The sequence below is a fragment of the Haliotis rufescens genome, unplaced genomic scaffold (assembly GCF_023055435.1).
Source record: "Haliotis rufescens isolate VD_foot unplaced genomic scaffold, xgHalRufe1.0.p SCAF_5, whole genome shotgun sequence".
NCBI classification, from domain to species: domain Eukaryota; kingdom Metazoa; phylum Mollusca; class Gastropoda; order Lepetellida; family Haliotidae; genus Haliotis; species Haliotis rufescens.
Window position 1 is genome coordinate 48,948,238 of NW_025964223.1, and position 15,826 is coordinate 48,964,063.

General features: G+C 43.8%; 1 protein-coding gene across 2 annotated transcripts in view; it reads left to right on the forward strand.

Moving 5' to 3' along the window:
- LOC124137105 (nuclear pore complex protein Nup205-like) overlaps positions 1-12,410 on the forward strand; it is a 48,777-nt gene extending 36,367 nt beyond the window's left edge. For both annotated transcript variants that reach the window (XM_046503266.2, XM_048383715.1), the window contains 11 exons: positions 1,905-2,096; positions 2,341-2,456; positions 4,423-4,573; positions 5,857-5,989; positions 6,865-7,119; positions 7,485-7,565; positions 8,579-8,745; positions 9,354-9,468; positions 9,665-9,799; positions 10,545-10,714; positions 10,894-12,410. In XM_046503266.2, coding sequence (XP_046359222.2) covers positions 1,905-2,096; positions 2,341-2,456; positions 4,423-4,573; positions 5,857-5,989; positions 6,865-7,119; positions 7,485-7,565; positions 8,579-8,745; positions 9,354-9,468; positions 9,665-9,799; positions 10,545-10,714; positions 10,894-10,983 — 1,605 coding nt within the window. In that variant the 3' untranslated portion in view covers positions 10,984-12,410. The remainder of the gene's footprint in view (positions 1-1,904; positions 2,097-2,340; positions 2,457-4,422; positions 4,574-5,856; positions 5,990-6,864; positions 7,120-7,484; positions 7,566-8,578; positions 8,746-9,353; positions 9,469-9,664; positions 9,800-10,544; positions 10,715-10,893) is intronic.
- Positions 12,411-15,826: the final 3,416 nt, after the last annotated feature.

Sequence of the window (15,826 nt, forward strand, 5' to 3'; positions counted from 1 at the left end):
TGTAGCAAATGAGTGATATGTGTGTGTTGCTGAAGGTGGAGGCTGTAGCCAATGAGTGACGTGTGTGTGTTGCTGCAGGTGTAGGTTGTAGCCAATGAGTTAGTGTGTGTGTTCCTGTAGGTGTAAGTTTTTAGCCAGTGAGTGACGTGTGTGTGTGTGTGTTGCTGTAGGTGTAGGTTGTAGCCAGTGAGTGATGTGTGTGTTCCTGTAGGTGTAGGATGTACCCAATGAGTGATTTGTGTGTGTTGCTGTAGGTGTAGGTTGTAGCAAGTGAGTGATGTGTGTGTGTGTTGCTGTAGGTGTAGGATGTAGCCAGTGAGTGATGTGTGTGTGTTCCTGTAGGTGTAGGATATGGCCAATGAGTGATGTGTGTGTGTGTGTGTATTTCTGTTGGTGTAGGTTGTAGCCAGTGAGTGATATGTGTGTGTCGCTGAAGGTGTAGGTTGTAGCCAATGAGTGATGTGTATGTGTGTTGCTGTTGGTTGTAGCCACTGAGTGATATGTGTGTGTCCCTGTAGGTGTAGGTTGTAGCAAATGAGTGATATGTGTGTGTTGCTGAAGGTGGAGGCTGTAGCCAATGAGTGACGTGTGTGTGTTGCTGCAGGTGTAGGTTGTAGCCAATGAGTTAGTGTGTGTGTTCCTGTAGGTGTAAGTTTTTAGCCAGTGAGTGACGTGTGTGTGTGTGTGTTGCTGTAGGTGTAGGTTGTAGCCAGTGAGTGATGTGTGTGTTCCTGTAGGTGTAGGATGTACCCAATGAGTGATGTGTGTGTGTTGCTGTAGGTGTAGGTTGTAGCAAGTGAGTGATGTGTGTGTGTGTTGCTGTAGGTGTAGGATGTAGCCAGTGAGTGATGTGTGTGTGTTCCTGTAGGTGTAGGATATGGCCAATGAGTGATGTGTGTGTGTGTGTGTATTTCTGTTGGTGTAGGTTGTAGCCAGTGAGTGATATGTGTGTGTCGCTGAAGGTGTAGGTTGTAGCCAATGAGTGATGTGTATGTGTGTTGCTGTTGGTTGTAGCCACTGAGTGATATGTGTGTGTCCCTGTAGGTGTAGGTTGTAGCAAATGAGTGATATGTGTGTGTTGCTGAAGGTGGAGGCTGTAGCCAATGAGTGACGTGTGTGTGTTGCTGCAGGTGTAGGTTGTAGCCAATGAGTTAGTGTGTGTGTTCCTGTAGGTGTAAGTTTTTAGCCAGTGAGTGACGTGTGTGTGTGTGTGTTGCTGTAGGTGTAGGTTGTAGCCAGTGAGTGATGTGTGTGTTCCTGTAGGTGTAGGATGTACCCAATGAGTGATGTGTGTGTGTTGCTGTAGGTGTAGGTTGTAGCAAGTGAGTGATGTGTGTGTGTGTTGCTGTAGGTGTAGGATGTAGCCAGTGAGTGATGTGTGTGTGTTCCTGTAGGTGTAGGATATGGCCAATGAGTGATGTGTGTGTGTGTGTGTATTCCTGTTGGTGTAGGTTGTAGCCAGTGAGTGATATGTGTGTGTCGCTGAAGGTGTAGGTTGTAGCCAATGAGTGATGTGTATGTGTGTTGCTGTTGGTTGTAGCCACTGAGTGATATGTGTGTGTCCCTGTAGGTGTAGGTTGTAGCAAATGAGTGATATGTGTGTGTTGCTGAAGGTGGAGGCTGTAGCCAATGAGTGACGTGTGTATTGCTGAAGGTGTAGGTTGTAGCCAGTGAGTGATGTGTGTGTGTTCCTGTAGGTGTAGTTTGTAGCAAATGAGTGATGTGTGTGTTGCTGCAGGTGTAGGATGTAGCCAGTGAGTGATGTGTGTGTTGCTGAAGGTGTAGGATGTAGCCAGTGAGTGATGTGTGTGTCTGAAGGTGTAGGTTGTAGCCAGTGAGTCATGTGTGTGTTCCTGTAGGTGTAGGATGTAGCCAGTGAGTTATGTGTGTGTGTGCTGTTACAGATGCTGGCCCTCAGTGTGCTGGACACGGTCATGTCTATTGACCACTACCAACAGTGGCTCTCCTTTCTCAGTAAGAAGGGATACCTCCAGCACCTGGTGGACTCATTACTCACAGAGGACGCAGATTTGCAGAAAGTGCTGGCGCCCAGCCCGGAACAGCTGCGATCACTCTACATATACCAGTCCAAGATGGTGAGTGTTTAGAATTTGTTCTAACTGTTTTTGCATAGGACAGATTTATGGTGATATTAGTTCTAACCTTTAAGAGATCTACCAATATAAGTTGTAACATTACCCTGAGGGGTATATGTCGTTAAAATTTGTGTCCCGTGTTAGATTTTATACCAAGAGATGGAGGTGCCAAAATTTGCCGTGTACAATATGGCCATGGTATTTAACCTTTTTCTAACTGATATCATGATGGAATTGCTTTCAGAGCCTACTCACTCGTGTGGGAGAGACACTAGAAGGGGCTCACACGCTGCTGAGATGCGGGATACTTCAGAAGCTGTCAGCCTGTGCCTTCTTCGACCTCCGACCTGAGTCAGAGAGGTAAGCACTATATCACCCCTCATTATGATCACAAACATGGAGGGGAGCGTAGTTGTGTACCCATCAAAAGGGTTTAGACATAGGAGTTGACATCAATTGTTGTAGCTCTGATAACATGGGAGTTGACATCAACTGGTGTAGCCCTGATGAGGTAGGAGTTGCCATCAGCTGTTGTAGCCCTGGTGAGGTAGGAGTTGACATCAACTGTTGTAGCCCTGGGGAGGTAGGAGTTGACATCAACTGTTGTAGCTCTGGTGAGGTACGAGTTGACATCAACTGTTGTAGCCCTGGTGAGGTAGGAGTTGCAAACAGCTGTTGCAGCCCTGGTGAGGTAGGAGTTGCCATCAACTGTTGTAGCCCTGATGAGGTACGAGTTGACATCAATTGTTGTAGCTCTGATAACATGGGAGTTGACATCAACTGTTGTAGCTCTGGTGAGGTACGAGTTGACATCAACTGTTGTAGCCCTGGTGAGGTAGGAGTTGCAAACAGCTGTTGTAGCCCTGGTGAGGTAGGAGTTGACATCAACTGTTGTAGCCCTGATGAGGTACGAGTTGACATCAATTGTTGTAGCTCTGATAACATGGGAGTTGACATCAACTGGTGTAGCCCTGGTGAGGTAGGAGTTGCCATCAGCTGCTGTAGCCCTGGTGAGGTAGGAGTTGGCATTAAATGTTGTAGCACTAGTGAGGTGGGAGTTGGCATCAACTGTTGTAGCCCTGGTGAGGTAGGAGTTGACATCAGCTGTTGTAGCCCTGATGAGGTACGAGTTGACATCAACTGTTGTAGCCCTGATGAGGTATGAGTTGACATCAACTGTTGTAGCCCTGGTGAGGTTGGAGTTGACATCAACTGTTGTAGCCCTGGTGAGGTAGGAGTTGACATCAACTGTTGTAGCCCTGATGAGGTTGGAGTTGACATCAACTGTTGTAGCCCTGATGAGGTACGAGTTGACATCAACTGTTGTAGCCCTGATGAGGTACGAGTTGACATCAACTGTTGTAGCCCGGGTGAGGTTGGAGTTGACATCAACTGTTGTAGCCCTGATGAGGTTGGAGTTGACATCAACTGTTGTAGCCCTGATCAGGATGGAGTTGACATCAACTGTTGTAGCCCTGGTGAGGTACGAGTTGACATCAACTGTTGTAGCTCTGATCAGGATGGAGTTACCATCAACTGTTGTAGCCCTGATGAGGTGGGAGTTGGCATCAACTGTTGTAGCCCTGTTGAGGTAGGAGTTGACATCAGCTGTTGTAGCCCTGATGAGGTACGAGTTGACATCAACTGTTGTAGCCCTGATGAGGTACGAGTTGACATCAACTGTTGTAGCCCGGGTGAGGTTGGAGTTGACATCAACTGTTGTAGCCCTGATGAGGTACGAGTTGAAATCAACTGTTGTAGCCCTGATGAGGTAGGAGTTGACATCAACTGTTGTAGCCCTGGTGAGGGTGGAGTTGGCATCAACTGGTGTAGCCCTGGTGAGGTAGGAGTTGCCATCAGCTGTTGTAGCCCTGGTGAGGTAGGAGTTGCCATCAACTGTTGTAGCCCTGATGAGGTGGGACTTGACATCAACTGTTGTAGCTCTGATCAGGATGGAGTTACCATCAACTGTTGTAGCCCTGATGAGGTGGGAGTTGACATCAACTGTTGTAGCCCTGATGAGGTGGGAGTTGCCATCAACTGTTGTAGCCCTGATGAGGTAGGAGTTGACATCAACTGTTGTAGCCCTGATGAGGTTGGAGTTGACATCAACTGTTGTAGCCCTGATGAGGTTGGAGTTGACATCAACTGTTGTAGCCCTGATCAGGATGGAGTTGACATCAACTGTTGTAGCCCTGATGAAGTGGGACTTGACATCAAATGTTGTAGCCCTAATGAGGTGGGAGTGAACATCAGCTGTTGACATCCTCTTTGTTTGTTGTACCCTGATTGATCTTCGCGTTGACATAGACTGTTTCTCTTGTAGCCCAGAGAAGGAGTTGATAGAGGATATGTCTGGAGATGAGTTTATCCCAAGTCCGATGGCGAGGTATCGCATCCTGCTGTTTGCGGCCCTCAACCTGTGTCTGGCTATTCTCACATCCCTCGGGCTGGAGAACAAGGATGTGGCAGCTCAGGTAGGTCAGAATAATGTGTTTCCTTGTTCATCTCAGGAAGATCGCAACAACATAGCTCCTTCTTCAGCTCAGGTAAATCACAACGACATAGATCTTTGTCAGCTCAGATAAACCATAACAACATGGATCTTTCTCAGCTCAGGTAGATCAAAACAACATAGATCCTTGTCAGCTCAGGTAAATCACGACATAGATCTTTGTCAGCTCATGTAAACCGTAAAAACATGGATCTTTGTCAGCTCAGGTAGATCACAACAACATAGATCCTTGTCAGCTCAGGTAAATCTCAACAACATTGATCTTTGTCAGCTCAGGTAAATCACAACAAAATGGATCCTTGTTCAGCTCAGGTAGATCACAACAAAATGGATCCATGTCAGCTCAGGTAAATCAAACAACATGGATCCTTGTTCAGCTCAGGTAAACCATAACAACATGGATCCTTGTCAGCACAGGTAAATCACAACAACATTGATCTTTGTCAGCTCAGGTAAATCACAACAACATAGATCCTTGTCAGCTCAGGTAGATCACAACATGGATCCTTGTTCAGCTCAGGTAGATCACAACATCATGGATCCTTGTTCAGCTCAGGTAGATCACAACAACATGGATCCTTGTTCAGCTCAGGTAGATCACAACAACATGGATGTTTATTCAGCTCAGGTAGGTTACAACAGCCAGGGAAGGACACTAAAACAGACATTGTTTTATTTACAGCTTTCAGATATCAGACATGTTGGTGTATTTCAAATTTCTTCATGCCAGACCAGAGCTCTAGATAAGCTTTTGGTTATTTGGGTATACACCCAGGGGTTTGATTGTGATTGGATATCCACAATTTTTAGAGGGTATTCAATTTTTTTAACCACCTGTTTCTTGACATTTGGGTATTTTAACTTGATAACCTGGGCCCTGTTCCACAAAGCGATCTTAGCGCTACGACTATCGTAAGCCAGTGTTAAAGTATGGGAGTTACGATCACCTTAGCACTAAGATGACTAAGATCCCTGTAAATCATGTAAAACTGAATGAATAGTAGTATACAATTCTTATTCTTGCGTCTCCCTCTCTGAGAAGCCATTTTTGTTTGATCTAGCATTGTAAGAAGGGTGCAATTTTTGTAATCACCAATCAGCGACTGTTTAAGATACACTTAAGGAAATATTGAATTCTGCAAGTATTTTGTTTCAACAGAAGGTTAATAAACCTGGTTTGCAAATTTTTTTGCATGTGATATGAATACCATATATGTAAACTGTGGATGACATCTACTCTTGCAGGTGATGTTGTTCATCATCTCCCACAGCGACGTCTTCAACACCATCGTACGCAGCAGGAAGCCCCTCCTGAGTCTGTCTACCATGCGAGAGCTGGCTCTCACCACCTGTGTCATCTCCAGGGCCAATTTCCACAGTGAGTCACATGGTTGTAGGGAGGAACTGTTTCCACAGTGAGTCACAATGTTGTAGGGAGGAACTGTTTCCACAGTGAGTCACATGGTTGTAGGGAGGAACTGTTTCCACAGTGAGTCACAATGTTGTAGGGAGGAACTGTTTCCACAGTGAGTCACAATGTTGTAGGGAGGAACTGTTTCCACAGTGAGTCACAGTGTTGTAGGGAGGAACTGTTTCCACAGTGAGTCACATGGTTGTAGGGAGGAAGTGTTTCCACAGTGAGTCACATGGTTGTAGGGAGGAACTGTTTCCACAGTGAGTCACATGGTTGTAGGGAGGAACTGTTTCCACAGTGTGTCACATGGTTGAAGGGAGGAACTGTTTCTAAGGTGAACAGATGCTTTTGGATGACTTAACCATGTTAAAAGTTACCAAGTTGGAATAGATGATTACATGGTCAGTCTAACTAATTCATCTCCCTGAATTCTGGGCAGAAATGCTCCCCAGTACCCTGTATAGTTGTAAGATGGAACAGGATTCCCACAGTATGTTGATAGTACTTGGACGGGTTGCCAGCCAACAAAACATTTCTTAAATGTTCAGGTATAATAGGTCCCCAGCACTTCATTCTGGTTGTGAGTTTGTCAAGAATAGAAACACTTCATAAGTAGTTATTGGAAGGGTTGCCAACAACAAAACACTTTTGATTGGTGAATCTTTCTAATTATTCCCTATGAGTTTTGGATTTAACAGGCACCGGTACCCATGATTGTTAGATGGACCAAATAGCTACAGTGTACCTAGCAGTGACGACTAGCCAGCTAGCCAGCATGCCATGTGTGCTGTCTGATTGTGTAAGCCACTGAACTCCATGAAGTGTCTCTTCCCTTACAGCTGACCTGGGTTCGGAGTACCTGGACAGCGAGACAGCTCTGATCGAGTTCCGCGGACACCGCTCCTGCATCCAGAGACAGATGCTGTCTCTCCTGTCTCACTACAGCTTCTCTCCACGCTTCAGCAAGCAGCTGACCAACCTCAGCAGCCAGACATATCAAGGGGGCCAGGGCATCGCAGCCAAGGTGTCGCTAGCATACCAGGAGGTCACGGCTAATGTGGTGGCCTACTGCCGCTCCCTTCTCACAGAGTCGGGTGAGTTGGGAGTCTTGTTTGACCAACATTTGAGAACTTTTGAAAATGAGGAGTAAACTTGAGCGTCAATTTGTATAAAGTTTTATCATTTATCAGCAAAGGAAGTCTTTCCAAAAGTCGTACAAAAACATTGCTTAACAAACTAACCCAATTTTACTTTTTGAAGAGAGCTGTAAGTACAAATCAAAACATGTTATCTGATTTACAGATTGTTTGCTGGTTCTGATTATTTGTTTTTCCCTTCCCAAATTATACAACAGTGTGATTATGTTTACAGTATTTTTCAGATAACATTTAAAATACTCCCATCTACATTATCTAAGATAAGACCGAGTAATGTAAACACTTTTGTTGATTATGTGCAGGGCCCACAACTCAGTACAGCCGGATCCTGTTCAGCCCTGGTCTGGAGGAAGGAAATGCTCGGGACCTACAGGACGCAGATGGTGAGATGATAGTAGGGAATCATAGTAACGCAGCCCACACGGGTTCTGGAACCTGAATATGTCCACTATTGTATAGCAGACTGTACCATAGCATTTCATATATGTTCATCTAAGATACATAGTGAGTGAGTTTGATTTTACTCCGCTTTTAGCAATATTTCAGCAATATCACAGCAGGGGACACCAGAAACAGGCTTCACACATTGTATCCATGTCGGGAATCGAACCCCGGTTTTCAGTGTGACGAGCGAACGGTTTAACCAGTAGGCTACCCAACTGCCTCCATAAGATACATAGACATAGTTAACCCGGTTATATATAGAGGATGGGGACAGCATTTTATCAGGATATTAAAGGTACATTTCCCCTTGCCATGTCATTCTAACAAATGTTCCTTTCTATCCCGATAATGTACTGTCATGAGTCCTCTATCTGTCTTAGTACACACACAAAAACTAGAGTTCCACGAATAGCATATCAGCATACTTTTCACTTTCCATTCAATGCCCACAAACCCACAGTGTTTGTGTAACTCTTATTGTACATACAGCTCAAGCAGCACTGATGTATAGTGTAGAGTTGGAGTACATTTTCGGGACATATTTATACTACATGTGACCCAGATGACAAACGTCAATTGGACTAGAGCCTTAAGCTGTGATCTAATTGCCCTAAATGCTTCCAGTTAATTCACTCATTAATGCCCTTTCACAACTGAAGTTTACAGTTTTGGCATGCAGTGTTGCGTCCCTTAGCTCGGCAAGGATCCGTTGGTTATTAGTTGGAATCCTGTGTTCGCCCTGATTATGATCCTTGATTTGACAGCATTTACTCTTTTGTCTCACCAAAGTTGTTAAACATCTGTGACCTCAGTCACTTCCCTCCTCATTAAGTTGGTGTGCTATGATGAGACTCAAATACTGTTCAAAGCAGCATTGAACCCTTCTCACTTCTGATGTCCTGGTATTTTAAGACATTTTTGCTAAATGCTGGCCATGTGTTTCCGTGTTCAGAGTTCTCCATATCCAGTTTTGGCGGGAGCCAGAGCCTGAGCCTGGGGGTGATAGTGTATCTGCTGAAGCAGTGTGCGGGACAGTTCCTGGTGGTGTACGACAGTCACAGGCAGCACGCCCAGAAACTCAAACATCTACAGGACCTCAGCTCCGAGGACCTCAAACAGGTCAGGACGGTCTCGGTTCAGATAAAACACTTCTTGTTGTTTCTGTGGAGAAGCAGGGTTCCTTTGCCTCCACATTTTACCCTCTTGCATATAATGGAGCAATAGTATTGCCAATAATGGGGCCTTTAATAGTCATTTAGTAAGTAGAAAAATAAGACACCAAACCTTCTGTGTTTCTGGATGTTAGGAGTATGGGTGACTATGTGCTTTATGGTTGCACCATTTGCCATAAAAAGTTGAGTCCCTTAGTGGCATCAGTATAGGCTGGTTTGAGTTTGAATCCCACCTTCGCATGGACTTTCCCAAAGAACTCTCATTTTGGGGTTTACAATGAGGGGAAATGAGTAAAACACAAAAAATTTATGACAGCTTTTTGTAAGAGATGGTGAATGATATATATACAAATCTTTATTCTAACAAAAGACAATCTTACTTCCGTGATGGCATGACCTATGAGTTGTTTTTCATTCAGTAGTAGCAGTACTAATCTGGAAGGTTTTTTTGGACAATGAATTTTAGACCAAGGTTTTGTAAATCAACCAAAAAAAATGGTGAAAGGCCTCACGATGTGTCTTCCCTAAGTTGAGTGAGTTGTTGTCATGTTTCAGTTTTCGGGTGCGAGTGGGACGGAGAAGATGTCTTCCCAGCAGCGCCATGAGCTGGCCCGCAGTAGATTGACGGACATCATCACACAGAAGGCCAAGGAGTTGCAGCACCATGCGTGTATCCTTCATGTGTAGCGAACAGGTTTAGTGATATTTAATGTTTAATCAAGATCACATGAACCAATCAGATCTCATCATTCTGACATGGAGGTATGATAAAGGTTATGGAAATAATTTCATTTGATGGCAGATGACCCATTGGTTTGTGCAACGATTTATGTCAGAGCATCGTCAATATTTCCTTAACGTGCAAGATGTTGTAGAGAATTGTCTGTTCATCATCTGGCGTCACCTGGAATACTACCTGCTACACTGCATCCCAGTGGACCAGCAACCTCTAGCCTACCAGGCACACATGCGTCGACACAACCAGATACGTAGACTTCAGGGTAAGTGCATTGTGAGAGGCGATTAAAGTCAGGTCAGGATCGGCAACTTATGACATTATTCAGTGTTTGAATCCATTTATTTACAGTTGGCTGGGATATATGAATAGGAGAAACCACGCCTCCAAGGTTTTTGTTGAAAATAAAAACCTGAAGAGGAGGGAAGAGCCCAAGGGCCGAATGCCCAGGAGCTATTCCGACCTCGAATGTTTACATTTTCAACCAACGCCGCGGAGTAATGTTTTCCCTGGCTTATAAACCGTTGAGACAACAATTATTAATACTTGTTTAATATCATGTATGAAAAGTATGGTATGACAGTCTAATGAAACACTCATAAAATATCTGGCCAGGAGACATATGCTTAACATGGAACCTCCTAATGAGCCACTATCTTCAACTAGGTCCGTGGTCTGATGGTTAGACTGCTAACTACTATCAGGAGGTTGTGGGTTTCATTCCTGTCATCCATAATGAAAGTTTCAATTCTTGTCTTATATTGGACTTTTGAAACAAACTTTATCTGCTAGTCAACTCATCAGACTTTACTAAGAAAAAGGAAAACCTCATACCCGGTCTTACAAAGAAAAGTAAGGCCTCCGGAGAGGTTATTATGGAAAAACAAGTATCATCCAAAACAATGGTCATTGTCTCAGATAGGTTTGTAAAGCTTGAATGAAGTTGAATTTCCTTTAAAAACAACTAAAAATACTTGTTTGAGTTGAAATGTTGGCATGTTTCTCCCCAGACCTGACTGGTGTCCGTGGTGTCCCTCCTGCAGAACCTGAGATCATGATCAAACCGGAGTACGAACAACTTTCTCACGGTGTCACCAGAGATGACCTTGACCTTCTCAAGCAAACAGCGCCCTCTGTCATCAGCGAGTCACTGCTGAAGAAAGTGCAAGAGATAAACCAGGTATGGTGTGGAATGTTTTCTTCTCATTTTGTATCTTTGCAAATGAAAAAAGTTGTTCTGACTACTTTAAGCAAGAGCAGCGCTCTGGTTATTTGTGGCCTTTATTTGAAAACTAAATTTATTAGGAATTTTGTTTGTAATAGTATTCTTAATACTTGACTCTTACTTGATTATTACAGTGCTATGTGAAAGATCGCAGTCACTACAGTTTCACAGAGGCAGTGATACGAAGAATCAAACGTCTGCTTCGACTCCATACTGGCAGCTGAAACTGCTGCAACAGAGAGATCACTGTTACTCTCCTTTCATGTGGATCTTCACAAAACTGACTTTGACAGGCTTCTAAAAAAATGACTTGTGTGAATATCTAAAGTAAGGAACTGGTGGAACTTGGATTGTAATAAATAAAGAAGATTGCTGTCATGACATCATGTCCGAGGACCAGTGGATGCAAACCTTACTTCACTGTCTCCAGAGAACCAGGGTGTACAGTACGGACTGAAGACCACCAAGTCGACCAACATCATCTGCATGCTCACCAATCATAAAAGGGACCATTGCCTTTCATGCCGTGGTTATCGGCAAGTGTTAGGATGGGTTCTTCTAATTGTCATTGTGGAAAACTATTGTGGACATACTGTGTGATGTAATGACATGTTTTTGCTGTACCAATGTGCAATACAGAACACCTGCAGGGGATGCATGGTGTTGAGATCCAGCATGAGTCTGTGTATGGTCATCTTCCTGAGGCAAGGGAATTAACTGACTAAAAGTCCAGTTTCCATCCTTGCCGAACTTGGCTGAAATTTCTGGGCTCGATCGGAGCGCCACCAGTGGCTATTACAAGTTATGTCTTTTCTATGCCCCTCCCATTGACCAATCAGATTCCACCTCTCATATCACTTACATTGGCTTAAGACAAAATGGCGGCGCCCAGTCAAGTCAAATCGATAATCGAAATGTATATTGTAATAAAACAGGTCTTACTTTGCGAAGTGCATCAAATCACGTGAACACCTTGATTAAAAACATGAAATGATTGGAAAATGTCTGTTGACACTGAGTTATCAGTACACATGCTTTGCACATCCTGCAAGCGACCAAATTCTGTATTGCAGTTTATCAACCTGATGTCGATTTTGTTCCGCGATTTTGATTGGACTATGCAAAGACTCGTTAGCCCAGCCAAAATGTAATTCCATGATGTCAGCCTAGGTCGGCAAGGGTGGAAACTGGACTTAGTCAGTTAACTCCCTTGCCTCAAGAAGACTGTGTGCTTATATGTACAGTTGTGAAGTTCCATGCAGGAATAATGTGCGCTTATTCAAGAGTCAAAGTATCATGTTTGAACAGTTTTGCTAGTTTAAGGTTTAAAATACAGAATATATCAGCTCACTACACTCTAGCATTAAACATATATTGGTATTTTCCAATTGGCAACCTAAGGTATATTATGGATCACACGTTCCACAAATTGCAGGGAAAATTTATTTCAATCAAGTTTTAATCTGTAGAAAACGTCATGACTGTAAATGTGTGTATGACCTGCAGGAAAATGCAAATGAAACAAAAATGAAAGACTGACCTGCTTGACACAGCAAGTGTTACAATGTACAGAATTATGTTGATAATTGTTCTATGTGATTATAAGAATGTTTGGGCATTGTAAATATCAAAATAAAAATGTCTAAATGTACAAATATTGTTTTCCATGTTTTATGGACATCCACATCATGAAAACAGGCTACAAATTTGGAGCAGAATAGTTATTGGTACTTCAGCCTTGTCATGACTGAATGAGTTTGATCATAATCAGTATGATTATGGCCCTGTCGGGATTCCATGTCAGACTAGGTCCCAGCAATCTGTGCTTGTACTAAGTGGATTGGGTGGTTGTGGCCCTGTCATGATTCCATGTCAGACTAGGTCCCAGCAACCTGTGCTTGCACTTAGTGGATTGGGTGGTTGTGGCCCTGTAGGGTTCCATGTCAGACTAGGTCCTAGCAACCTGTGCTTGTACAAGTGGATTGGGTGGTTGTGGCCCTGTAGGGATTCTATGTCAGACTAGGTCCTAGCAACCTGTGCTTGCACTTAGTGGATTGGGTGGTTGTGGCCTCGTAGGGATTCCATGTCAGACTAGGTCCCAGCAACCTGTGCTTGTACAAGTGGATTGGGTAGTTGTGGCCCTGTAGGGATTCCATGTGAGACTAGGTCCTAGCAACCTGTGCTTGCACTTAGTGGATTGGGTGGTTGTGGCCCTGTCTTGATTCCATGTCAGACTAGGTCCCAGCAACCTGTGCTTGTACAAGTGGATTGGGTTGTTGTGGCCCTGTAGGGATTCCATGTCAGACTAGGTCCCAGCAACCTGTGCTTGTACAAGTGGATTGGGTGGTTGTGGCCCTGTAGGGATTCCATGTCAGACTAGGTCCTAGCAACCTATGCTTGTACTTAGCCTTAAACATTAATAGAAGGAATTGGGGATTTGAATCACCAACAATCAGCAGGTCGTGGCACACCTAAGGGAAGCAACTCTGAACAAATTCCTGGATGAGATGAGTTGGTTAACCCTTTACCTGGTTATGAAGAGGAAAACATGTAATGAGAAGGTTATTAATACTCAGGGTGTCAACCCCCACCCTTTAGGTGTCCGGCATGCCATGAATTTGCCTTGGTATCAAAGTTTAAGAATGACATCAATGTACGCAACTGGTACAAATAAATTTGACAGGGATTTTCACACGTCATGCATGACCTTGCATGCCCATAAACTTATTTGCAAGGACAAATAGATGCAAAATAAATAAAAACACTTTGAAATATAAGTATACCAGATAAACATTTTGTGGCACCCTCAATACTGTGTGCATGTATGCACCGATGAATGTCTTGTCAAGTAAGGGAGCATGCGTGAATGAATAAGTTTCCAATGGTCTGCTTACTGAATGTTAGTGTTTATTGTGTCAGTATAGAGACATTGTGGTGCAAGCTTAAACTATGTGAATCGTTATGTATTAAACTACAAGCTGAGTTGGAATTTGCATGGAGCGTGATAATCCTGTTGTACAGTAAGAGCTTCATGCCTCGACTAGACAAATGCTGACAAGCACTGAATGGGTTGACTTTATGTCAAATCCAAACCTACCCATAGATAGTAGGCCATTTCTACTCAGATAGTAAACCCATTGTACTTCAAGAACTGAATACAGCTGCTATGGGTCAAACCGTCTTTACCCAGAATTTCCCTGAGTTGAACCTTTGTTCACAAGAACCAAAGTGTTTAGTTAACCCTTTGTTGTCTGTACATAATGAACCGAATGCATTCAATATTAGTTAACCCTGTATGCACTGGGTACATCAACTACTATAAGATGTAGCTGTGCCCCAAACAGAGAAATATGCATTCACAGCTTCACCAAAAAAACGTTTATTCTCATGAATCCTCTACCTCTATTACAGGGGTGGTTATGTAGCCTAGTGGTTAAAGCGTTCGCTTGTCACACCAAAGACACGGGTTCGATTCCCAACATGGGTACAATGTGTTGAGCCCATTTTTTGGTGTCCCCCACCGTGATATTGCTGGAATATTGCTAATAGCAGTGAAATTCATACTCACTCACCTCTATTACATCATTGCCAAATTCCTGTATTTTAGCTGCAATCACACTGTAACTATATCTTCAGATTTTCAACAGAAGTCCTCTTCACTGTCAACTTCACAAGTTTTTGTCACCAGATGACACCAATCAGCTTGCAAGGAGAGAAAATCCTCACTTCTTTCCTGTGTGTGCTGGAGTGAACATCAACTTTACAATCTCGTTTCTCTGGCACTTGGGTTGTGTCGTCACCCAAAAGCTAGCTGTATTCAGTTATTAGTTGTATTACGTTGTTTCAACTAATTAAGGAGTCTTCTTAGTGGTTAATTGGCTGATTCTCACGTAAGTGTAAACTTATGTTTGTGAGTCTGTTCCCCAGTCGACATGGCGTCCTCGGCCTCTTGCTCAATTTGCAAATCAACTGGGCATTTCATGTTTATTGGAGACACACAACACGCTTCCTGCTCGAACTGACGTACGTCCTTTATCTAAAAGACAAGCATTGTGAGATTTGCGCCTACCACTCAGTGTTGGTTTGTAACATAATGACAGAATCCACCTAAAAAGCCAAGAGGAAGGAAGAGGCTTGGAAAACTGTCAGTCATCCTGCCTCCACCACTTCCTCTGCACCTGTACTGTCTCCTAAACCTAACATTTATGCTGGTGATGGAATCTTTGTTTGATGTGGAGGTGGAGCAGCTGAAGCATCATCATATGGAACAGGCTAAGAAGCATTCCCCGGCCAAAAGGGGGCATGGGGGACAGACGCAAGGGCAGCCCAACATGTCCGTCACCAAGGCCGTACGGCCGTCTGAGAGGGCATCTGTTTCACAGTCAACCGTATAGGTCGGTTTTCGCTTCGGGCATCAGGCGGGATACAGTTCTCATAGTTGACAACCTAGTTAATGTCTTGAAGAACAAGTTTACCATCTGGGCTCTGTTAGCCTAAGCAGGAGATCACCGACTCCATGGACTTTGTTCATTCTGGAATCCTGGTCACCGTCGGACGAGGACATGCTCGGAGACCACTGACACCCCATGATGAGTGAGTGAGTGAGTGAGTTGGGTTTAACGCCGCTTTTAACAGTATTCCAGTTATATCACGGCGTGTCAGCTTAATCATGATGACTACGGATACCTAGGGTCATGCTACTTCACTGCTGGGTGTTAACTGGTCTCTTCTCCAAATACGAAAATCACGTTACCATCAGCACAATTGAAGGATTTGGTAGCAGCAAACAAGTACTCTATGGACACTGGAGCATACGTTAACTGGTTTGTTGCTGGAATTCCTATGAAGAATTACTTGAGACACATCATTTCCTAATAGAATGGGCCAAGTTGGACTAATGCCTGCTAGATACCATTGTCCGTATGCTGGAGGAACTTATCTCTACTCAGACAGGGATGTCTTCCCAGCTATTGTGGACACAGCGACAACAGTTATTATCCCCATTATGTTCTAGAGAATCTTCAGATCATGACAAGAGAATGGTTTTGTCTCATCCCATAACAGTTC